Source organism: Puma concolor, chromosome E2 (assembly GCF_028749965.1).
Source record: "Puma concolor isolate L17-30 chromosome E2, mPumCon1.1.hap2, whole genome shotgun sequence".
NCBI lineage: Eukaryota > Metazoa > Chordata > Mammalia > Carnivora > Felidae > Puma > Puma concolor.
The window spans coordinates 51,269,779-51,292,334 of record NC_141681.1 but is presented as its reverse complement, the minus strand read 5'-3'; the positions used below and the strand labels follow the sequence as shown (position 1 = coordinate 51,292,334).

At 60.1% G+C, this 22,556-nt stretch overlaps 3 protein-coding genes and 1 long non-coding RNA gene across 6 annotated transcripts; 1 reads left to right on the top strand and 3 right to left on the bottom strand.

Moving 5' to 3' along the window:
• Positions 1–521: 521 nt before the first annotated feature.
• Positions 522–3,405, bottom strand: APOC1 (apolipoprotein C1). The gene is made up of 4 exons (XM_086690058.1): positions 3,334–3,405; positions 3,137–3,214; positions 2,489–2,609; positions 522–730 (listed from the first exon to the last, which is right to left on the bottom strand). The coding sequence occupies exons 2-4, from the start codon at positions 3,192–3,194 to the stop codon at positions 673–675; spliced, it is 237 nt and encodes a 78-aa protein (XP_086546184.1). The 5' UTR covers positions 3,195–3,214; positions 3,334–3,405; the 3' UTR covers positions 522–672.
• A 3,689-nt stretch (positions 3,406–7,094) lies between these two features.
• APOE (apolipoprotein E) lies at positions 7,095–9,832 on the bottom strand. The gene is made up of 4 exons (XM_086690062.1): positions 9,728–9,832; positions 8,911–8,961; positions 8,238–8,424; positions 7,095–7,899 (listed from the first exon to the last, which is right to left on the bottom strand). The coding sequence occupies exons 2-4, from the start codon at positions 8,951–8,953 to the stop codon at positions 7,215–7,217; spliced, it is 915 nt and encodes a 304-aa protein (XP_086546188.1). The 5' UTR covers positions 8,954–8,961; positions 9,728–9,832; the 3' UTR covers positions 7,095–7,214.
• A 305-nt stretch (positions 9,833–10,137) lies between these two features.
• Positions 10,138–16,653, top strand: LOC147573655 (uncharacterized). Of its 3 annotated transcripts, none has more exons than XR_015244948.1 (4): positions 10,138–10,749; positions 11,192–14,040; positions 14,369–14,481; positions 15,384–16,653. It is a non-coding gene; the product is annotated as an uncharacterized LOC147573655 (long non-coding RNA). The 3 variants fall into 3 exon arrangements; XR_015244947.1 differs by having other exon boundaries at positions 11,183–14,040; XR_015244946.1 differs by having other exon boundaries at positions 11,083–14,040.
• TOMM40 (translocase of outer mitochondrial membrane 40) lies at positions 11,602–22,017 on the bottom strand. Its single transcript, XM_086690061.1, has 10 exons — positions 21,897–22,017; positions 21,522–21,801; positions 20,697–20,764; positions 20,127–20,219; positions 18,957–19,058; positions 18,771–18,876; positions 13,658–13,780; positions 13,447–13,523; positions 13,235–13,337; positions 11,602–12,266 (listed from the first exon to the last, which is right to left on the bottom strand). The coding sequence occupies exons 2-10, from the start codon at positions 21,793–21,795 to the stop codon at positions 12,127–12,129; spliced, it is 1,086 nt and encodes a 361-aa protein (XP_086546187.1). The 5' UTR covers positions 21,796–21,801; positions 21,897–22,017; the 3' UTR covers positions 11,602–12,126.
• Between the last annotated feature and the right edge of the window lie 539 nt (positions 22,018–22,556).

Sequence of the window (22,556 nt, the reverse complement as noted above, 5' to 3'; positions counted from 1 at the left end):
AAGACTATAGCAGAGCAGTAGCCTCAGGTTGGGGTCCAACCCAGCTCTCCCCTTCCTGACAAGTGACTTCACCTCTCTGGGCTTCATAACTTTTTTTTTCCTAATGTTTATTTATTTTTGAGAGAGAGAAAGAGAGAGAGAGTGCGAGCACAAGCGGAGGAGGGGCAGAGAGAGAGCGGGGACAGAAAATCTGAAGCAGGTTCTGTGCTGACAGCAGATAGCAGGATTGGGGGCTCGAACTCACAAACCGTGAGATCATGACCAGAGCCGTAGTCGGACGCTTAACCGACTGAGCCACCCAGGCGCCCACCCCTCTGGGTTTCAATGCCCTCATGGAATTAACAGGGCCCAGGTCCCAAGGTACTCATGAGGATTCTTTGGGGATCATGAAGTTCAAAGTCCTCAGCACAGGACAAGTAGAGAATTGCTCCATACATTTGAATCCTAGCCCCTCTCCCCCAAAGGCGCAACCCCTACCCTGTCCCATAGCCTTCTGCCTCCCAGCAAGGAAGCACTCAGAATTCTCTATGGTATTTTTATTGGAGGGTGGGGTCGATATGGACATCACAAAGTCCTCCTGCCGAGAGCCGAGAGCCGAGAGCCGGGGTATGGGAAATTTTGGAGCGCCCTCCTGGGGCACAGCCCAGAGGACAGAGGCAGCTCTCTTGGTATTCAGACCATGGGAATTCTGAAATTTTTGAGCCCCTCAGCAAAGGAGGTCATCAATTTCCTGTAGGGGAGAGAGGGAGAGCAAGAGCCGTCATTGTGTTTTGTCTCCCCTCAGGACGCCGCAATCCTGCCCCTTACCTGACTCCCTACCTCCTCCTTCCCCCAAAGAAACAGCATAGCTCCCACATCTGTGAGACTGGGTAGAGCCTTGGGGTGGGTGGCCCAAGGTCGGGGTTTCAGTTTTTCAGATGGATCAGAGAGCCCTTTGAAGTCAGAACGCTTCACCCTGGCCTAGCTGTCAAGGCTTGCTGTCTCTTGCTACGGAGCACACTCTTTCCTAGCTTTCTTCTCTTTACTTATTCAAGGGCACTCTTCAGAGCCTCCTTATCTTTGCCCAGGATGTTCCCCTTGCCTGGAATGCCAGTCTCTCCTTGATTTTGTTACGTGTCTTCCTGGCTCAGGGCCTTTGTAGTCACAGGGAACATTCTTCCCATGTTTCTAGGCCTGGCTGGATTTTCCTAATCATTCAGATCTCTCTTTTTTTTTTTTTTTTTTAAGTAAGACAGCCAAGTGCCCCATGAAGCGGTAACGCTTTACTGTTTTTTTTTAATGTTTATTTATATTTGAGAGAGAGAAACAAAAGTTGAGTAGGGGAGAGGCAAAGAGACAGAGCCTGAAGCAGGACCCAGGATCTGAGCTGTGAGCACAGGGTCCGCCGCGGGGCTCAAACTCACCAACCGTGAGGTCATGGCCTGAGCTGATGTGGGACTCTCAACCGACTGAGCCACCCAGGCGCCCTAGCACTAACGCTTTAAATTGAGATCTGAGGGGCGCCTGGGTGGCGCAGTCGGTTAAGCGTCCGACTTCAGCCAGGTCACGATCTCGCGGTCCGTGAGTTCGAGCCCCGCATCGGGCTCTGGGCTGATGGCTCAGAGCCTGGAGCCTGTTTCCGATTCTGTGTCTCCCTGTCTCTCTGCCCCTCCCCCGTTCATGCTCTGTCTCTCTCTGTCCCAAAAATAAATAAACGTTGAAAAAAAAAAAAAATAAATAAATAAATAAATTGAGATCTGAAAAAGGAGCACCTGGCTGGCTCCAGTCAGTGGAGCATTCGACTCTCGATCTCCTGATCTCGGGGTCATCAGTTCAAGCCCCATGTTGGGCATAGCGCTTACTTAAAAAAAGAAAGTGTCTCCACTTCAAAGGGGACCCAATAACCAAATCTACAAAAGCCCCTCCCCAGTCTTTGGTTGTCTGTAAGCCTACCCTGTTTAATGTCATCTGGGTGCTTAGCTCTGTTTGGGCTAATCTCCTGGAAATTCACTGGTTTTACAGTCTGTTCCCTGTGGGCTGGGACTTTCTCTTATTCACCACGATTATTCCCCACATTGGAACAGTCCTGGACACTTAGCCCAATAACTATTTGTTCCTGAATGAATGATTCTCTAAGTCACCGGATGGAGTCAGTGTTGGTTAAACGGTGTATTGAGCATTTACAATGTGCCAGGCACTACGCAAATCCCCTCCATTTTAAATTCTTGGAAAAAGGCTCAAGATGTACTCCCGAGATCACACTGAGAGTAGTGAGTCTTGGCTGGCCTGTGGACCCAGGTCCTACTGATTCCCAAGCTTGGTCTTAACACCACGCAGCACCATTTCTACAGTGTGGTCTAGATGGGAGTCGGCAACCTGTCCCCCACATCTGAGCACTCTGTGAGCCAGCTGTGACCACGAGGGAAGCTGTCAGCCGCTCCAAGCCTCAGTTTCCCCACTCTGCTAATCGACAGACCCAGCCCTCCCAAGCCCTGGGAAGATTCCTAACCGAGTCGCCTCAGGAATGCTCTCGAAGGCGTCCTTCAGGTTGTTACCAAACTCCTTCAGCGAATTGGGGATGTTCCTGAAGGTGCCGGCGATATCTGGGGCCCCCTGGGCCGGGGCTGGACCTGTCCAGAGATAGGCAGGGGTACAAAAATTTCAGTATTGGGAGCCCTTAGGATGAGATACCAGAGATGAGAGAGGAGCTACTGTACTTGAAAGTGATTCTTGGAGGTCGTGGTGCTAGAATCGGAAGGAACGGAGTGGGGTGCGGGGGGTGCGGAGGGGCGGGTACTAACGCGACCAGATGGAGCTCAAGCTGCTGGGTGGGTATTCGCTTACTCTCAGCACGGCCTCCTCCCCCGCCCCTTTCCAGACTGTAAACGCACGACAACCAATCGTGGAGGGGCGAGTGCATACATCATCGGTTGCTAGGGCTTCCCGGACAGACTTGCCCGTCGCTGGACCGCCCCTCAGAGAGCCCTCACCCATCTTTGCAGGGGTCGGGTGTGGGGGTGTCGGTGAGACATAGGAAAACCAGGGCACAGAACGGGCCGCTGCGCTCCCAAGGGACCTCCAAGTTTGGGCCCCAGGCCCGTGTCCAACTTCAAGCTTCCAAATCTCAAAGTCCCAGGTTCTCCTATCCCACTTTTACCTTCCAAAACCATCAACAGAACCACCACCAAAACCGGGAGCCACAGGATGAGCCTCATGGCTGGACCGAAGGGGCGCTCTGGAAGCAGAAGCAGGGGTGGGAGTGATCGGTGACACCCCTCCTCCCTCCCCGAAGTTCCTTCCACCCCCTTTGTAGTGCTCTTGGAAGGGCATCCCTCCCGGGCATTGAGCACCAACCTGGATCCGCGGAGCCACAGCGACGAGGGGATGGGAGGTCCCGGCCGGGCCGAGGCCTTTATCGGGCTGGGGAGGGGGAGGCGGAGGGGGCGGGGAAGGTTAATCCCTCCCCTTCAGCCTCCTATCCCGTCCTGTGCCCACCTACCTTTTCCTCTTCTGCCCCTGGCTGCTGGTGGCGGGCGGGTCAGGTGCGGCCTAGGCACACCCCTTAGGGACAGTGCCTCTTGGTGTTAAGCACCTGCACCTCCAAATCTCCCTGATGGTCGGTGGATCTCAGCCCCACAACAGGGGGCTGCCTATATTCTCCACCCCCCGCCCCCCAAGCCATCTTCCCTCTGGGCTTTCTCCTGCATAACACCTTTCTTCAGGCCTCAGGGGTTGTCTCGGTCACTCAGTCACTCTGTAACTCCGTTCGCTGTAACTCCCCAGGCCTCCTCCTCTTCCACCGCCCCTCCCTTCTCAGCAAGTCCCTTCAGCGCCAGCAACTGGGGTCACCCAGTCTGCCCCCACATTCCTACTCCCATGTTCCTATGCCACCTGCAGTCTTTCTTTCAGACTAGCCCTCAACCCCCCCCCCCTTCATCTCCCTGCATCCGGGAGCATCCCGGACTTCCGTGGATGCGTCCTGGGGTCTTAGTCCCACAGCCCCCAATCTCTTCTGGGAGGGGGTCTTTTCAGCCAGTCCAAACTGCAAAGCTTCAGCTTCAAGGATCCCAGTGTGTGCGCTTCCATCCATTCCCCGAGACCCCTCCTTTCCCTCTGCCGACCCCCCCCCCCCACTCCCCAGGCCTCCAGGCCCCCTGGTAAACACTCCATCTGCCCTGACTCACCCCCTCGGGCCCCTCCTGGCACGAAGCGCTCCCCCCCTCGCCTCCCCTCCCACCACATCCGTCCCTCGGGGCTGGAGTCCAGTGTTTCCCCCACCCCCTTCCCCTGGCTGCCTTTGACCGCCAGTGATCCCTGGCAGCTGTGGGGAGGGCGGCCCTGGCCTCAGACTCGAGGTTGGCTGGCTTTGTGCCCCCACAACCACGTGTCAGCTTGGGGGTGGCGGGGGGACGGTTGTGAAAGGGATGCACAGACATGACCCTGGCGGGATTGCGACAACCCCCTGGCCAGCTCAGTGCCTCGAGTCCCTGTCAGCCCCCCAGCTGTCTCCCCAGACATCTGCTTCCCCTGTGAGTCTAGCATTCTCCAGACATCCACCCAAGGGTCTGCTTCCCTTCCTTCCCCACCCCACCGGAATAGAACACCAGCTTTGCTTTTCCAAGTCCCATCCTCAACCCAGCTCAGGGCCTTCCGTTTACAGATGGGGAAACCGAGGCACAGCCAAGCACATTCAATGGCTCAGCAAGGGGCTAAGGGGCGGTGGGGTGTTTCCTTGTCCCTCCCCTTTCCGGACTCCTGGGAGTCGCCCTGGATCTCTGCGGGGATCAGCCTCCGCCCCCACAGCACCCCCTGCCAGCCTGTTCCCCCAAACTTCTTTAGTCCCTGTGCTACCTCTAGACCTGACTGCTCTCTTCCTCCATGAGAATTCAAGATTCAGCTCTTCGAGGGGAAGAACATGGCTGATGCCAGCCCCCGCATTGACATCTGTGGTTCAGAGGGCTCGGCCCCAGCTCCAGGGCATACCGTGAATCAGCAGCACGCTTGGCTGGGGCTAGGTCCCCTGCCTCTGAGCCCACTGACCCCTCTCCTCCTCACCGAGCCTGGGGTGAGTCATCTGGGGGGGTGGGGAGGAGAGCCTGCCTCCCCAAGGGCGCTGGGGGCAGCTGGCAAAAGCCAGGAGCGAAGAGTGTGCACCAGCCACACGGAGGAGCGCAGGCTGGGCCCGGGAGTTACCAAGCTCAAGTCCTGGCCTGTCCCCTGGGCTGGGAACCCTGCTCCCCTCGTCTGGGAATTGAGGGGGTGGGGAGAGAACGCCAGCAGCAGGGGCTCCAGGCTCCAGGCCTCACTGCCCTGAGTGTCCACTCCCACCTGCTCCCCACCGCGGACTCCAGGACTCTACCCGGCGGGGCAGACCCTCGTGAGGGTGGGCAGGATGGGCAGCTTCGAGGGGCCCAAGTACAACAGAACGGTGGAGAGGACACACCCCAGATGGAGGGAGAAGGGAAACAAGAAACAGGCAGGGAGGGGGAGCGGGGGGAGAAACTGGAGGAGGAAGAGATAAAAGATAGAGGTGGAGGAAAACAGGAAGCCAGAAGAATGAGGCTTGTCAGCCTGGACAGGCCAGGAGGCCAGGAGAGGGCAGGAGGCAGAATTGGGTGAAACAGGGGAGCAACAGGGGCGCCTGGGTGGCTCAGTAGGCTGAGCGTCTGACTCTTTGATTTCGGCTCAGGTCATGATCTCACCATCGTGAGATTGAGCACCCCCCCCCCCCCCCCCCCCCCCCCCCCCGGTCAGGGTCTGCACTGTCAGCACGGAGCCGGCTCGGGATTGTCTCTTTCCCTCTCTCTCTCTCTCTCTCCCAAAATAAATAAATAAACTTAAAACAAAAAAAAGTTAAGGGGTGCCTGCGTGGCACAGTGGATTAAGAGTCTGATTCTTGATCTTGGCTCAGGTCATTTCATGGTTTGTGAGTTCGAGCCCTGCGCTGGGTCTAGGGATTATTTAAAAATAAAATCTTAGGGGCGCCTGGGTGGCGCAGTCGGTTAAGCGTCCGACTTCAGCCAGGTCACGATCTCGCGGTCCGTGAGTTCGAGCCCCGCGTCAGGCTCTGGGCTGATGGCTCAGAGCCTGGAGCCTGTTTCCGATTCTGTGTCTCCCTCTCACTCTGCCCCTCCCCCGTTCATGCTCTGTCTCTCTCTGTCCCAAAAATAAATAAACGTTGAAAAAAAAATTAAAAAAAAAATAAATAAAATAAAAAATAAAATAAAATCTTAGGGGCACCTGGGTGGCTCAGTCGGTTGAGCGGCCGACTTCGGCTCAGGTCATGATCTCGCAGTCCGTGAGTTCGAGCCCCGCGTCGGGCTCTGTGCTGACAGCTCAGAGCCTGGAGCCTGTTTCAGATTCTGTGTCTCCCTCTCTCTCTGACCCTCCCCCGTTCGTGCTCTGTCTCTGTCTCAAAAATAAATGTTTAAAAAAAAAAGTCTTAGGGGCACCTGGGTGGCTCAATTGAGCTTCTGACTTCGGCTCAGGTCATGATCTCGCATCGCAGTTCATGGGTTCGAGCCCTGCGTGGGGCTCTGGGCTGACAGCTCAGAGCCTGGAGCCTGCTTCGGATTCTGTGTCTCCCTCTCTCTTTCTGCCCCTCCCCTGCTTGTGCGCGTGCTCTCTCTCTCTCAAAAATAAATATTAAAAAAAAAAAAAAAAAAAAGAAAGAAAAAGGAGAGTGATAATAGTAAAGGCTCAATCATAATGGCAGTGGTCCCGGGGCCTTTGAGGTCACAACTCCAGGAAGCAGGTACTATGAAGCTTCCGAGCAAGCCAGGCTCGGAAAGGTGGCTTTTTTTCTTGCCCCTCCCCCCCATCCCCCCTTTGTCAGAGGGGACTGCAAGGTTTAACCCGGGGAAGGGGGATCTGTTCCAGAACCATGTCTCAGAGACAGAAGGGAAAGAGAAGTACGGAAGAGACAGCGAGCGGGGCTGAGCAGAGACAGAGCGAAAAAGGGAGCCTCTGAAAGGGGCAGAAGGAAGCAAACACGGAGATCAGAAGAGACAAAGAAGCAGACGCACGAGCAGAGGGGACAGGGCAGAGCGGCGTGGTGGCCGGGGCGAGAAACGGAGGCGGGAGCCGGGAGAAATGACACACGGAGGTCCAGCGGCTGCTGTGGAGCTTGGTGAATCTTTATTAAGCTGGGGCCTTCCGGGAGGGCGGCAGGGACAGGGCCTCCTGTAGTCGGGGGGGAGGAGGGGGGCAGGGGCGCGGGGGCAGGAGTGGGGCCCTCACTGTTTCTCCACGGGCGCCGTGGTGGGGCTGGTGCCCACGGCCGCCTGCAACTTCTCCACCAGCCCGGCCCACTGGCGCTGCATGTCTTGCACCAAGGGCTCGAACCAGCTCTTGAGGCGGGCCTGGAAGGCCTCGGCCTGCTGGCGCATCTGGTCGGCCTGCTCCTCCATCTTGACCCGCATCTCCTCCACCTGCTCGCGCACCTCGTCCAGCCGCCCGCGCAGCTGCTGGCCCAAGGCCTCGGCCCGCTCCCGCAGCGGCTGCGCGGCCACGGCGGCCACGTTGGCGTTGCGCGCGCGCGCCTGCTCCACCAGCGGCCAGAAGCGCTCGCGGATGGAGCTGACGCTGCGCTCGGCGCCCTCGCGCACCCCGGCGCGGTACACGGCCAGGCGCTTGTGCAGGTCCTCGGCGTCGCGGAGCAGCCGCTTGCGCAGCTTGCGCAGGTGCGAGGCGAGGCGCGCCCGCAGCTCCTCGGCGCTCTGGCCCAGCATGGCCTGCACCTCGCTGCGGTACTGCGCCAGGCGGTTGCGCACGTCCTCCATGTCCGAAGCCAGCCGGGCCTGCGCCGCCTGCAGCTCCTTGGCCACGCGGGCCTGTGTCTCCGAGGCCATGGGGCCCAGCTGCTCCTCCAGCTCCTCCCTGTAAGCCTTCACCTCCTTCATGGTCTCCTCCATCAGCACCCTGGGGGGCCGAGAGGGCGGGAGCGTGTGCGTGGGGAGGGAAGAAAACCGAGGTGGGGGGGGGGGGGGCAAGATGGGGACAGAGACACACAGGAGCGGAGATGGAGAGGGAGGCGGTGCGAGAGACTGAGCTAGCCTGACGGAGGGGCGGCCAGAGGCGGGAGGAGCTGAGAAGGACAGAGAGCCAGAGACCGCCAGGAGCCCCGAGCGGAAAGAGGAAGCAAGATGTGAGCAGGGACGCCGAAGAGTTGGCGACAGGGACACAAAAGAGTCCCGGACCGGGGGGGAGGCTTGGGGGTCCAGAAGGAACGGCCCACCAGGAGCGTCAGGGGCACTCACGTCAGCTCCTGGGTGACCTGGGTGTTGAGCACCTCCTCCTGCACCTGGTCAGACAGCGTCTGCACCCAGCGCAGGTAATCCCGGAAGCGGCCCAGCGCCTGCTCCCAGGGCTGGCTGGCCTGCCACGGGGCCTCCGGCTCCAGCTCCCGCTCCAGCTGCGGCTCTGGCTCCACATCGGCCCAACATCCTGCGCAGAGCAAGTTCACGGGCAGTCAGGCTGCTCTGCCCCCTCCAGGCACGCGGCACCTGGTACCCAGTAGGTGCTCCACGAACGCGGGGCTGCTTTACGGGGCACTGGGAGCCCGTGGAAGGATGCCCGGTGCGTTTGACCGGCTGGCAAGCGTATGTGTGTCTACGCCTGCTCCACGCGGGGCCGTGTGGTGGTGATGGGGAATAAAACTAGTCACGGCTGACACTAATCTGGTGCTTGCTACCTGACAACAACGCGTTAGGAACTGTTAGAACTCCCATTTTAAGGACGGGGAAACCGAGGCCCAGAGAGAGTAAGACAGGTCCACAGAGCCAGCGGATGTGAGAGGCCTCCCCTCAAGGGGGAGACAGACCCGCAGAAGGAGGGACCCAGGGATGGAAGGAGGGCAAGGTGGGGGGGGGGTGCACGTGAGGATGGGAGGGGAAGGAGGCGGGGAACCCTGAGCAGGCCCCGCCCCCATACCTGCCAGGAGCGCGACCAGCAGCGCCGCCCACAGAACCTTCATCTTCCAGCCTGCGATTGGTCAGTATGGGTGAGAAATGTCAATCAGCAGCCAGTGGGGACCCCTCCCACCCAGAGCCCCGCCCCACCCGTTCCGGGCCTTCCAAGTCTCGCCGTCGCCCCGCCCCGTATCTGCATCAGCCTAATCCGACCACAAACATTTACCAAGCGGCCCCTCCATTGTCTATTTGGCTCCCTCATTGTCTCTTCCTATCTCCCCGTCCCCAGGTCGGCCTCTGCCGCCCAAATTCCATCCCTCTCTCCCGGGGTTCAAATTCCAGTCACCCTGCCCCGAGTTCCACGTGAGCCCCAACTCTGGTTTGTAAGTTCCAACTTCGCATTCCTCGTCCTGCCTTCACATTCTAAGCTCCAACTTCACATCTAAACGTCATTTCCCACCTATTAGCTAATTTAATGCTCACTTGAAAGTCCTCCGATGAGCGCTCTAGCTACCTGACCGCCACCCCTGCCTCCCGCCCCGCCCTCACCCCCACCCCTGCTCCTCCAACTAATGGAGATCTGAGGCGGCACTGAGTAGGTGCTCAACAGATGACAGTGACAATTCGTGGGCTCCTGATAGGTCTCATCTGGGTCTTCCTACAGGTCCAGCTCCCCCCACCCCCACCCCCCACCTTCCAGCCAAGACGGAATGCCCCTGGGGCCCGCTCCTCCCCTCGATCCGTCCCCTGCTTCGGTCCTGACCCTGGCGTAGGACAGTCACCTAGCCCCCGCCCATCCCTCACAGAAGCCTTGAGCTGGTCCCTCAACTGTTTCTCACCGGCTCCTGGGGAACCTCCTCCTTTGCCTCCGCTGGGGCTGACTAGGACTCAGGGATCCCAGACTCGTCCAATTATAAGGCTCCCCCTGCCCCGCCCACTCCTCCAGGGCCAGGGCGGCTGGGCCAGCCCCCAGTCACGAGGTGGGCTGTTCTCCCCCCCCCCCCCCGCCCCCTTCACACAGCCGGCAGGGGGAAGGAGGTGGGGGTTGGAAGCTCTGCGACGCCCAGCCCCCGAGAAGCGAGGTGACATCTTACCCAGTAACTCAAGCACCCTCCTCCATTCTGGGGGGCTAGGCACGAAAGGGGAAAGAGCATCTTCCCGGAGCACCCACCCCCTGCCCTTGTCTCCTTCTGTGGATGGATGAATAACATTTGGGGAGGGGGGTCGGGGCGGAAATCCTGGGTCAGGGAAAAGACTGGGGGCTTGGATTCCTGGGCTCTGAGGGGAGGGGGCTGGACAGAGATGGGATGAGAGGGGTGGGGCAGGGTAATGCATCTGCTAAAGGCCTAGGCTCTTAGAGGGGAAACCCGGGTTTGAATCTTAGCTCCTTCTTTGTGATCTGGGGCACAGATGGGCACTTCTCTGAGCCCCCTCCTCCGTGTGCAGAATGAATATCCAGCCCTTCTCCCTGACGCGAACTTCGTAGATCCCAGGAGCGCCTACACCCGCTCTACTGGCTCCTGGAAGAATTTGTGCTGCCGGTTAGGACCGCAGACTCTGGAACTGAAAGGCCTGGGCTTCAATCCGCGCTCAGCTACCGGCTGTCTGACCTTGGCCCAATGATCTAGCCTCTCTGAACATCCTACTTCTTGGTCCACAAAACCAGGGGAAATAGTTGCACCCACGCCGTCATTTGTTGATGCAACAAGCCACGGCATGCATGAAATACGGAGAGTTCCTGGTACACGGCAGGGCTCGTCGCGGTGACCCACAGCGAGCTCGGCCACCTTCCCGGCAGCCTGTTCTTGAATCCTGTTTCACAGAGAACCCCAAGCTGAGTGGACGTGGATGAAGCCACACGGTAAAGGGGCTGGAGTTCCCTCCCGGTCCCTGGAGGGTGTGTGGAACACGGGGTTCTAGGAGGTCAGGGGAGGCCAAAAGCCCGGTCCCAGGAAGGTGACCCCAGTGCCAGCCGGGCTCAGGCCTGTTTGCTTTGGCCTCAGAAGGCGCCGGCAGGGAACTAGTGGGTGGCTTTGGGTAACGAGGGGTCATCTCTGCTCAACCGTCTCCCTCCCCAAAGCCCGTGTGTGGTGTGGCGGGTTTCAGTTCCCGTCTGGAGAGGTGTGGGGTGGGAGTTTACTGGAGACCTGGGTAATTAAACGGACACCTCACCTCCTCCCCACCTATGCTGGAGACCTGGAGACGACTCTGCCCAGGCCAGAGCCAGACTCCGGCCTCTCTCCCGAGGCCCAGAAGCCCTTCATCCCCTCAGGCACAGCTGATTGCTTCTCAAGTGTCTCGAGGTGCTGGAATCCTGGCGTGGCTTCTGAAAGCGCTGACCTTCCGACCATCCTCTGCCCCTTTTGGAAGCCGAAGGGCCCGCGGAGTCCCAGCTTGTGCCCCAATCCCTGCACGGACACATCGTCCCTGTGGCTTCAGCTGGCAGGCACAGTCTTCTGTGGCCACTCCGGCCAGGCCAAGCCGGGGTGAGTGACCACAAGAGCGAGCCCTCCCGGTGAGGGAAGGCCTGTGATGTGCCGGCAGAAGTCACACAAGTCACGGGGAGGATGTGTGATCTCAGGCCAGGCGGGGGCTCCCTCGCCGTCCGCTGGCTTCCAGCCTCCGCCCCGCGGCGCCCCCTGCTGGCCACTGTAAGGTCCGTCTGGGCAGACCGGGCAAGAGGGGCTACACGGAGGAAAACAGAGGCCTCCTATTCCACTTTTTTTCATGTATATTTTTTGTTGGCTTTTTTTTTTTTCTGTAAAATGTCCCGGTTCTTCCATAACTTATAAACATGATTTATACTGAGGGATGGGTGGGGAAGTGGGCGGGGGCAGACTGACAGGGGATGGGGAAGCTCCTCTTCTCGCTGCCCCCTCAGGGCCGGGCCCAGGGCCCTTCGGGGGACTGGGATGCCCCAACACCTTCCTGAGGTTGTCTGGCCACCTCTGCCCCTGGTGCTCAGAATCTGGCGTGCCCCTCGATTCTGGAATCCCTCCCGGGACTCCAGGCCCATGGGCACCCTGCCTCTGGTGCTCCGAATCCTGAAGCGCCCGTGGTTCTAGAATCCCCCCTCAGCTGCAGGGGTGATGGGTCCCCTCCTTTCCGCTGCCCCCCTGGCCCCCGAGGAGGGAGGGAAGGGAGGGGGAGGAGGGCTCAGGTCTCCCCTCCGTGGCAGGGGGAGGGGGAGGTGGGATCTGAAGGAGGAAGGGTGGAAGGCGGGGGGGCCAGCAGGGGCTCAGCCGATGGTGAGGCCAAAGCCGCACTGGAACTTGTTCTTTCGGTGATTCAGGAAGGCCCCGAGGGCCAACGTCAGGGGTAGGGGCGGGAGCTTCTTCTCCAGTGTGGCGCCCACAATCCAGTTGCTGTCCATGGAGCCTGCAGGTAGACGGCTGGGTTGAGAGCCAACTTCCCATCCTGTCCCCAAAGAGTCGCGCTCCAGGCCACCTCAGATACCACCAGCCGGACTGTCGGCTTCTAGATCTCTGCCCACACTGTTCCCACCACCCGGAGACCTCTTCTCGAACCCCAAGTTCTCCAAGCCCAGGAACAATTGGCTTAGTCGTCCTCTCCCACGCTCCCCCCGCCACTCCGGGCAGCCCTCTGCCCCACCCCCAACCGTGAGCCTTGGGAGGATGGTGCTCGGCCACCGCTCTGTCCCCAGCACCCTGGCACAAAGGCTGGCTTCAGAGCAGCTGCTCAAATCTGCTGAATGAGAGACTGAGCCCTACGCGTGTGCAAGCGTGTGTACACCGTGCGAAGGGCCAGTCGCTCATCTCACAGGAGCGGAGGGCAGCGCAGTGGGAACGCAAGCCCGGCCTCGGAGAGCAGGCTGACTGCAGAGAGAGGGGTCAAGGGGCAGGCACAGAAGGTAGGCTTCAGAGGCAAATAAACCCCTGGGCCTCGGAAAAGCCCTGCCCGGGGCTGAAGGAAGCGGCTTTGCGGGGTGGTCTTCACATACCGCCAACCTGAGAACCACTGAGGTCCGAGGGGAAAGACTTAAGACTTAGCGTCAGGATCAGAGTCAGCCCGGGAGGAGGCTCTGGACGGGGCTGTGACCGTGCACCTGAGGGAACCTGTCCCCACTCACGTCAGAGGAGCGGGGTGGCCCCGATGCACTCCGAGTCGCCTCCCGCTTGTGAGAAAACAAAGAAGAGGACCAGGAGTGCCAAGCTCAGGTCTCCACCAGCTTAACAAGAGTCTCCAGGGAATTTGGAGGCGCCCTCCCCCGCCCCCTCCCCAAAGTGCCAGCACGCTGCCCTCCACCAACTCTTTTGGCCTACACACCCGCCCCGGGCCCAGTCACCTGTCACCTGTTTTCCAAGTATGGAAACTGAGGCCTGTACCTTTGAAGAGGAGGTTGGCCTTGGGCAGGTCCAGCTGGTACCCGAAGGAGACACTGGTGTCCTGCATCCTTGTGCTGGCCTCGAACTCCACGCCCACCTGCAGCTGGAGGGGCCAGGGCAACACGCAGTCAGTCAGCCTCCCGGGCACACGGGCCCCTGGCAGCCCGCGCCTGCAAAGTGCGCCCTCGCAGCCGGTCCCTGGACCAGCTCACCTGGTCGCTGGCTTTGTGGTAGTACGTCGCGTGCATGCCCGCCTGGCCCAACGTCACTGTCGCCAACCAGTTGTTCACTGTAAGACAGCAGGGTGGAGGGTGGGGCGGACCACCAAGGGGGCTTGGAAGGCAGGCCCGTCTCCTCTCTCCTCCCTCAGACCCGGGCCCCTGGCCCCCGGCCCTGACCCCTGCCCTCAGGCCCCAGGCTCACGTGTGTATTTCCCAGCTAGAGACATGACCGTGCCTTCCTCCCCGGGCCGCCGGTGGTAGACCAGCTCTCCACCCAGGGCCAGACACGGCGTGATGCTCTGCAGGTAGTGGGCCACGAGGATACCTGTGGGTGAGATGGGGGAGGGGTCACCTGGGCTTGGTGGTCAGCTTCCGCCCAGCCAAGGTGCCAGGCCGGACTCCCACTCCAGGGAGCTTTCCAGGTTCGCCCCTGCTGGAGGCGCAGGGCCTGCCCTCAGGCCCCCTGCGCCCCATGGGACCTCATCAGGTCTGTACCGCCCGACGAGGCTGGCGTTCACCTGCCACTCTATTTACAGAGGAGTCCACGGAGACTAAGGAAATAAGTCACTGATCCGTGGTCACAAGGTATGTGAGGGGCAGAATCTGGGCTCCTCTACCTCCCAGGCGTGCGTCCTGAACCACTATGCTGCTGGGAGAGGCAGGAGGGTAGGGCTGGTAAGAGCACACCTCTGGGGGCCAGACAGCATGGGTTCAAATCCCAGCCCCACCACCCGCTGGCAGAGTTAATGGCGGGCCACTGGCGTCACCTCTCTGTGAATGGGACTGTCTCTCGAGGTTATGCTGTGGCCTAGAGGAGCGAATGAGGCACAGGGTAGCGTGACCCGCGCTTGGTGATTGCTGGGACTGGCCACGGTGAGCTTTACCACTGGTTTCCTCTGCTCCCTGGCTGTAGGGACAGCCCTGAGACCCCTATTGAGCAGTGGCCAGCAGGCGACCGCCCCCTGGTGGGCGGAAATTCTCGGAGCCAGAAGATTGGTGCCTGAGAGAGTAGACACTGCAAACCAGGTAAACAGAAGAAGCAGGGGGAGGGCCGGTGACATAGAAAACAGGGCACGTACACGGACTACACGGACATACCCAGAGTCGGAGTCGGAGACATGGAAACGGGGTCAGAAAGGGAGGGAGGGAGAGGGAATGGAAGATTCCCTGGGGGGGGGGGGGGGGGGGGAATGGGCAGACACAGACAGGCTGAGAGGATGGCCCAGTGAGGAAGAGGACGGAGAAAAGGGGAAGGCCGGACGCAGAGGGACACGGGGAGAGCGGAGAGCAGAGTGAGGGGCAGGAGGCACGGAGAGGCTTCCCAGACCAAGAAAACCACTGGGTCTAGGGAGGCTGACGGTTCATGGCCACGGCTCTGGGGCTGTGTCTTCTGGGGTCCAGGGTGGGCCGAGCTGGCCCCTATGGGCTTTTGTGAGCCTCAGTGCGCATTCCTTCCCCCCCAGAGTAGGAGACTTGGGGCACCCCTCCAGCCAGGCTTGTCCCCCCATTCAAGGAAGGGCAAACTATGGCCCAGAGGGGAAAAGTAACAGTCTGTGGTCACAGAGAGATTGGCACTTAAACTCAAGGGTCTCTGGCCTCTCAGCTCTGGCACCTACTGAGACTCGGGGCTGGGGGACCCCCAACATCCCCTCGATCTCCCTGCCCACCCGCCCCCTGCTCTGCTGGTCCCAGTCTCACCCTCTCCAAGCAACTTCATGGGCAGCACAGAGGGACCTTGTTCACGCACACACCTAAACCTGTTCTCCCCCTTGCTCAGAACTTGCCATGGCTCCCCAGTGCCCAGGAGAGCAGGCTGCAGGGCCCTGCATGGCTGAGCCCCAGCTTCAAAATCGGGCCCCTTCCTCTTCCCGTGACAGTCAGCTACGCCCCTCTAGCAAATGAATACGTAGAGCTCACGCTTTCCTCAGGACCACGCACACGCTGTCCTTCCTGCCGTACTGCCCCTGCTGAGTCTGGCCAACTACATACTCGCACCTAAGTGTTTCCTGGAGCAGGTTACTTCTCTCCAGCACACTCCCTGATCAGAGTCACGGTCACCAGAGGACCATGGCAGTCGCCCTGTCCTGGCCTCCCTGCTTTCACCTTGGCCCATGCCTGCAGTTGGCAGGCATACGCTGAGAACTATGGTCAGAACACGGTCTCCACTGCTCGTCTCGCTCCAACGGATCCTGGCTACTTTCCATATTTCGCCCCATTCTCTCTGCTCCCCAAGCACATTCCCTGGGCCGCTTCGTCCCGGGGCTGCCCGGCTTGCAGATCTTCACCGGCTTCACCCCTTCCCCCATCTCTGTCTCCCAAACTCAGCCTGTGCTTCCCGCTTGCATCCAGACCCAGTTCCCCTAAGGCACCGGGTGCCCCGAGGCAGGGCCTTCGCCAGAATGAGTGGTCCTCAACCAGGGGCCATTCTGCAGCGTCTGGAGTGGCCGGGAAGGGTCTCGGGAGTCCAAAAGCCCATGAGGAGGAAAGAAACGGAGTTAGACCTGTGAGCAAAGAGGTGGCCTTGGCCAATGGGCAGAGCCAGGCCAACCTGGGCAAGAGTCAGGCCTCCAGTTTTGCCTCCCCAACCTGCTGGGCAGGGAGCCAGGGACAGACGGGGCAGGAGGAAGGCTTGGGCTGACTCCCCCCGCCCCCGCCTTTCCCCTGCTTGCCTGGGACCCACACACACCAGGAGTCCTTGGCCAAGTCCCCCATGGGGCAGGAAGGGCAGACACCCCAGAGCAGATGGGCAGGTAAGGGCAGCACCCGGAAGGAACGCAGTTCTCGGCCCCAGCCAGTCTGCTCCCCACGCTCTGTGCTCCGTAGGCCTCAGAAGCAGTGCCCTCCTCACCCTCCTTTGACTAAACGCCATCTTAGAGAAGCTGTTCCGGTCACTTTAGGTGAAACGGAGTGTGTACGTGTGTAGGGGGAGTGGTAGTTACGAGCTTTTGTGGCAACCTGAACTTTTCCCATGTTGAGTTTTTCCCAACAGTAATGAAGTCACCGTGTGATTATTTGTTTTAAAAGCAAATGTCGGGGTGCCCGGGTGGCTCAGTCGGTTAAGCATCTGACTTCGGCTCAGGTCATGACCTTAGTTTGTGAGTTCGAGCCCCGCGTCGGGTTCTGCGCTGACAGCTCAGAGCCTGGAGCCTGCCTCGGATTCTGCGTCCCCGCCCCTCCCCTGCTTGCGCTCTCTCAAAAATAAACATAAAAAAAAAAATGAAAAGCAGATGTCTCCTGCACTGGGCTGGGAGCCCTGTGAGGGCAGGAAGGGGCCGTCTCAGGCACTGCTGGGTCCCGGCACCGCCCTGCCTGGGGCCGGGCACATGACGGGTTCTCAGGAGAAGGCAAAGGCTCCAGAGAATGAGTTGAGGCCACGCAGAGGGAACCAAGAAAGAACACGGGCCCTTGAGGCAGGCCACGATTCACATTCCAGCTTCTCTGTGGGATCCCTGGGCCTCACTTCCCCCACCTGTGACATGCGGGCCATGAAAACAGGGACAGCCCCTGCCGATGGCGGAACAACGTGGAGACCCCACACGGGGAGAAGCCTCGCTGTGCAGCTGGCCCCACGCTCAGGGCTGAAGACGGGCTCCCCCGCCCCAAATCCTTCACAGAGACGTGGTCGCTGTTTTTGTGTCCTTGTGACGGGAGGCTCCATGCGGTTGGAGCCACCGGGGGCCTGAGGCCAAGCTGTCCGTGGAAAGTTACTTGCGTGCTCAGCACTCATCTGGGCCAGCAGTGTTCGTGTCTCAGGGAACGGAAAGACCCCTGGGAGAACTCAGGGGCGGACGGGTCACTGCTGGCCTTGGGCTCCGGGGCAGAGGGACCCGGACGGAGGCCAGTGTTGGGAGGCACCGGGGGACCATCCAGTGAGCGTGTGTGAGGGTGGGAGCGGGGGGGGGGGGGGGGGGGGGTACTCGGTGCCAGAGACACAGAGCATGGATTCACGAGTCTGACCCGCTGTGCGTCCTGGGGAAAGCGCTTGCCCTCTCTGGGGCTCGGGACGATGAGCAAGCTGGCAGCGCCCACCTGGCTCTCGGGGACTCAGTGAATGGCGGCGGGACAGACACACGTGCAGGAACCCGCCCCCCCAACCTGCCAGGCGTTCAAACCCGGACCTACAGAGTCCCGCCCTCACCCAGCTCCCACCCCCAACCCCCCGGCCAACCCCAGGGGCTCTGCTCTCACAGCCCGTCCGGGCCTGACATCCGCTCACCCCTCCAACGGCTCCCGCAGCGGAGCCCCCTGTAGTCTGCTCTCCCCGGCGGGGCCCGTCAGAAACTACACCAGCTCCTGTCCCTCTCATGCTGACAATGGCCCCTGTCGCAGAGTGAAGGCTCAAGTCCTACAGAGCCTCCTGCGATTTGGCTCCTCAGCCCTCGGGCTTCTAGCTCTCCCTCCTACCCCACCCGTTATAAAGCCTCCGGCCCCAGGCCTTTGTGCCTGTTGCCCCCTCAGGCTCAAGACCTCCTTCCCCCCACCCCTCTCTGCCGGGTACCTCCCCTCCTGCCCTTAGTCTTTGTCCAAGCATCACTTAGAGAAGGGGGCTTTCTCCGAGGACCCCATTTTCGAAGGCCCTAGTCTTTCCCAGCCCCTATCGCCTGACACGGACACCTTGTCTTTTACGCGATGCTTTGCCAGCATCTGCGTCCTCCGGAATGGAAGCTCCCAGAGGGCAGACCTAACTCTCCTTTGCTCCCTTCTCCTCAGGGCCTGGAATGTGCACGGTACACGCCCAGCCAACACGCATTACGAACGTTGAGAAATCAGACACGCAGAGCCAGAAAAAAGGGGAACCAAGGAGAGACCAGACGTACAGACACAGGTCGGTCGGTCCCTGCCCACACCAACCCAAATGGGAACTTTCCTCGGCCGCTTCTGTCTCAAGACGGCCGGCCCCCCGCCCCCACAAGTGCACGGGGACTCACCCTCCCCGTTATCTATGCAGCCCAACAATCCAAGCCCATAAGCAGTCAGAGCAGCTCACGTTTCGCTGGGACCCATTACGTGTCCCACGCCACTTGAAGTTTTTTTCACACGGATGAACTTAAACGAACTTAACCAGCCTGTGGGGCAGATGAGGAAAAGGGAGGCCCACAGAGGTGACGGAACTCGCCTACAACCGCAGCGAAGTCAGTGGCAGAACTGGGGTTTGAACCTGCTCGCTTGCGCCCAAATGCTAGATCGCGGGAGGCTTCGAGCTCACGTCTGCCCCTGGCCATTTCCAGACGGTGGGAAAGGATGTCCGGACAAGGGACTGGACGTGCTGGGAAAGCTGGGACTGAGATCTACCCTCCAAGCCCTGCGTCTCTTACCTGAACCCACCAGGACGTCCGGGTTCCCCAGAGTGACGGCGGCCGTGAAGTCAGAACCCCGGTACTCCCCATCCACCTGCCAGTTCACGAACTTGGACTGCTGGGTCTGTAGGCGGAAGGGACGGTGTAGACGGCAGCCTGGTGCTCGGGGTGGCCGGGGGAGCAGCTGACCGGTCTCTCGCTTACCTGAATGGCCATCTTGGACCTGAGGCCAGGGCCCAGCTGGTGAATGACCTGAGCATTGAGACTGCCGCTATTGTCCATGTCACCCACCAGCACGGGGAATGCCTGTGGTACAGAGGTCAAGGTTAGAGGTCAGAGGTCTAACACAGAAATACACGAATGATGAGCCTAGGTGAGAAGCCTAGCATCACAAAAACCCACACTGAAGTCCCCTCCCCCAGGAAGCCCTCCCTGACCGCCTAGGCTGAGTCAGGCTCCCCTCCCCCATTTCAGTCCTGGCTACCCTGGACTGTCTGGGGACAGTCCGAAAGGTCTGTTCTCTTTCTCGACCATGCTGAGAACCCCATGGCTGTGTCAGTCACCGCTCTGTCTCCAAAACTGCCCAGCACAGGGCTGAGCACAAAATGGGGTACGAGGAAGGTCTGTCAAACACGTGAATTTATTGAATGGAAATGGTCGACATTAGCAGAGACCCGATTCAATCCCTAGCTCCAGCTGTGTCCTGCCCAGCCTCCTTCTAGGCCCCCCGTTTTGCCCCCATTCCCTCAGCTTAGCCTCTGCATGGCAGCCTGAAGGGTACTTCTAAAAAAAAAAAAAATTTTTTTTAACGTTTATTTATTTTTGAGACAGAGAGAGACAGAGCATGAACGGCAGAGGGTCAGAGAGACGGAGACACAGAATCTGAAACAGGCTCCAGGCTCTGAGCAGTCAGCACAGAGCCCGGCGCGGGGCTTGAACTCACAGACGGCGAGATCATGACCTGAGCCTAAGTCGGACGCTTAACCGACTGAGCCACCTAGGCGCCCCTGAAGGGTACTTCTAAAAGCACAAATTTGACCACCTTCGTCGTTCAGATCTTTCCGTGGCTCTCCACTGCCCCCTAGAGAAAGCCCACATGCCTTGTTTGGCATTCAAAGCCCTGCACGCTCTACAGTGCAGCCCTGCCCTACTCTGGGTCATCACTGCTTGGTGACCCCGGCCCTGACCCAGCACAGGGCTGGGCAGACGACAGGGCTTCAGGATGAAGGAATGACCGGCCATGTTCTAAAGCACCTCGGAAAGCCAATCCCTACCTCCCAACATCCTCCGCTCCCTCAACAGCTCCCGCCTCCTGCGACACTGAACCTTGGTTAGAAGAAAGACACAAAACATTACAGATAAGAGGAACCTCACCTCTGTGGGACTCAGCTGCTTTGTCCCCACGTACGTGACCCCGAAGTGGTAGTTGGACTCCCCGATTGTGCTGAGGGCTACCGTGTGGTTCACCTGGGAGAAGAGGGAGGGCTGTGGAGCCGAGTCTGTGGGCCAGTCGCCGATAAACCCAGCTTCAACCTGCCCCCAGCAAAGCTCCCTTCCAGGCTAGGATGGGGACGCTTGCCAGCCGGGCTTCCCCACCAGGGAGAAAAAGACACGTGGCTAAGGGTTGGGCAGGGGATGAAGACGGGGAGGTTCGGCCCCACCAGATCACGTACTCAAAGAAACGATAAGTTGGAGATGCGGCTACATACCCGGTGCTTTGCTCCTACCTGGATGTTAAGGGGGGGGGGAGGGGTACCTCTGGATTCTGGGTCCCTAAACACTTCCACTGGACCCAATGAGCAGTCAGCCTGGCACTGTGTCTCTGAGAGTCTTTTCAGGTACCAAGGAGCCTAGCCCTTCAGGGGGAGTAAGGGGGTTGTATGTGTCGGCGCAGGGAGATGGTTGGGGTGACCGCTGGAGGGAAAGGGCACCAGGAAGGCTCACCTGGAAATGGTTACTCAACCCTTTGTTGACTGTGAGCTTGACACCTTCCATCTGAATGGGAAATAGCTCTGAAGAGGACAAACACTGTCACTCTCCACTCTCCACACACGCACACCCCCACGCAAACACGTCTCATCCCTTCCTGCCCTACCATCCCCGCACTTCCTTCTCCAGGGACCCAGAAGCAGAGCACTGCACAAAGTACCCCGACCAGGAAAGAGACCGTCTAAGCTAGTAGATGGGGCCAGGACCAGAGCCTCTGCCTGCATCCAAATCCCAAAGCAACCACCTACTGCCCATTTGACTCAAGACAAGTCGCTTTAACTCTCTATGTCAAACTTGTCACCTATGTCATCTGTAAGCTCACCACGTGGAGACACCGCAAACAGTTCGTGGGTTGACATACCCCGAATGCCAAAACAATGCTCAATAAGCCATCACCGCCTTTGCTATCATACTTGTTCCAAGCCAAGATCCAGAAGCCTTGAATTCCACCCCCCACCGGACCCTTGCTGACACAGTGACCTTGGGCCTCAGTTTCCTTCCCGATCACACAAGAAGGCTGGCTTGGCTGATCCCTGGGGCTCCTAAGATCCCTAAGGCTTTACTCCACTGCTCTGGCATTCCATCCTGAGGTTCCACCATTTGATCCCCTCGTTCTGTGCTCCAAGTCCAACGTTCCACCTCTCGATCCTAACGTCAACTCCTAACGCTGTTAGTTTCCAATGGTCCGTGCCAATTCCCAAGGTCCTCAGAGTGCTCTCCCTCCCCCCACTCCCCCGAGATCCGGGCCCTCACACCCCTGCCGGGTCTCTCTCCCCTCACCCTTGCACTTCCGGTGGCACTCCTCGAACGTGCCCGGGTTGGGCAGGCAGCCGCAGGCCCCATCGTCCGCAGTCCCTGCGGCGCTGCCGGCCGCAGCACCGGGGGTCCTTTCCGAACCTCGACCCGCACCAGCCCCAGCGCCCAGACCGCCCCCGAGTGGCGGCAGCGTGAAGCCCGGAGGAGAGGGCGGAGGCGGCGGCAGTCCCACGAGGGCGGGCGCGGGCGGCGGCGGCGGCCCTGCGGGAGGCGAGCTAGCGGCCAAGACGTTCCCCATGGTCGCCTGCAAGGGGGAAGGTCAGAGGGCGAAGGTCAGGGCCCGCGCACTCCAGGCCCAGTCCCAGCCAAACCCGCTGTGCCCCGGGCCCCGGTTCTCACTGGCGGCAGCGCCTGCACCCGGCCTGGGCTCCGCTCCCACCCCGTGCGCCACGCGCAACCGAACCCGCTGCCGCCGCCGCCGCCACCGTCGCCCCGCCCCGCCTAGTCCATTGGTTCAGCATGCCCTGGGGTCCGCCTACTAGCCCCAAGGCCTGGCCCTGCAATTGGAGTCATGGCTGGGAGTCCCACCCACCTCTTTGAGACGTCCTTTTCTATTGGTTCCCACTCACAGGCAGGTCAAAGCACACCTCCCCGCCTTTGCCATTGGCTCGCAGTGCTCACATCTATTGGCTCGCAGCGCCGCGGGTTCCGGTGTTCGTCAGTCATTGGTCTGCGCTGCGCACTTTGAAACGCCCCCTGACTCGTCGCCTCCGCCCCTCTCCAGAGGGCGTCCCTCTTTCGACTCCGCCCCGCGGCGAAGTTGCCATTGTAATTGGTCTGCTTTGGCCCTTGAAGCATTCTGATTGGCTCCGAGGGTACAGGAGGCCGACCCTGGTGACGTATCCGGCCTGGTACGGTCATTGGCTAACGTGCCAGGGTCGAGGGACGCGGGTAAAGGTGGGTTGCGCGGCAGAAGCTGCTAGGCAGCAAGGTCAGGCCTCTCGTCCCACCAGGCACCGCGGCGGACGGGCAGCCCCTTGGTCCAGAGTCGGCGACCGA

What these genes read in the sequence shown, in the direction of transcription:
- TOMM40 (XM_086690061.1), bottom strand. Translation starts at nt 21,795, where the DNA reads ATGGGGAACGTCTTGGCCGCTAGCTCGCCTCCCGCAGGGCCGCCGCCG. An exon ending in GTGCCACCGGAAGTGCAAGG is followed by an intron (nt 20,765 to 21,521) that starts GTGAGGGGAGAG and finishes TGTCCTCTTCAG; the next exon opens with AGCTATTTCCCATTCAGATG. An exon ending in GGACGTCCTGGTGGGTTCAG is followed by an intron (nt 13,781 to 18,770) that starts GTAAGAGACGCA and finishes TCTCACCCACAG; the next exon opens with GTATCCTCGTGGCCCACTAC.
- APOC1 (XM_086690058.1), bottom strand. Translation starts at nt 3,194, where the DNA reads ATGAGGCTCATCCTGTGGCTCCCGGTTTTGGTGGTGGTTCTGTTGATG. An exon ending in TCTGTTGATGGTTTTGGAAG is followed by an intron (nt 2,610 to 3,136) that starts GTAAAAGTGGGA and finishes ATCTCTGGACAG; the next exon opens with GTCCAGCCCCGGCCCAGGGG. An exon ending in AGCATTCCTGAGGCGACTCG is followed by an intron (nt 731 to 2,488) that starts GTTAGGAATCTT and finishes TCTCCCCTACAG; the next exon opens with GAAATTGATGACCTCCTTTG.
- APOE (XM_086690062.1), bottom strand. Translation starts at nt 8,953, where the DNA reads ATGAAGGTTCTGTGGGCGGCGCTGCTGGTCGCGCTCCTGGCAG. An exon ending in GCTGGTCGCGCTCCTGGCAG is followed by an intron (nt 8,425 to 8,910) that starts GTATGGGGGCGG and finishes TGCTCTGCGCAG; the next exon opens with GATGTTGGGCCGATGTGGAG. An exon ending in CAGGTCACCCAGGAGCTGAC is followed by an intron (nt 7,900 to 8,237) that starts GTGAGTGCCCCT and finishes TCGGCCCCCCAG; the next exon opens with GGTGCTGATGGAGGAGACCA.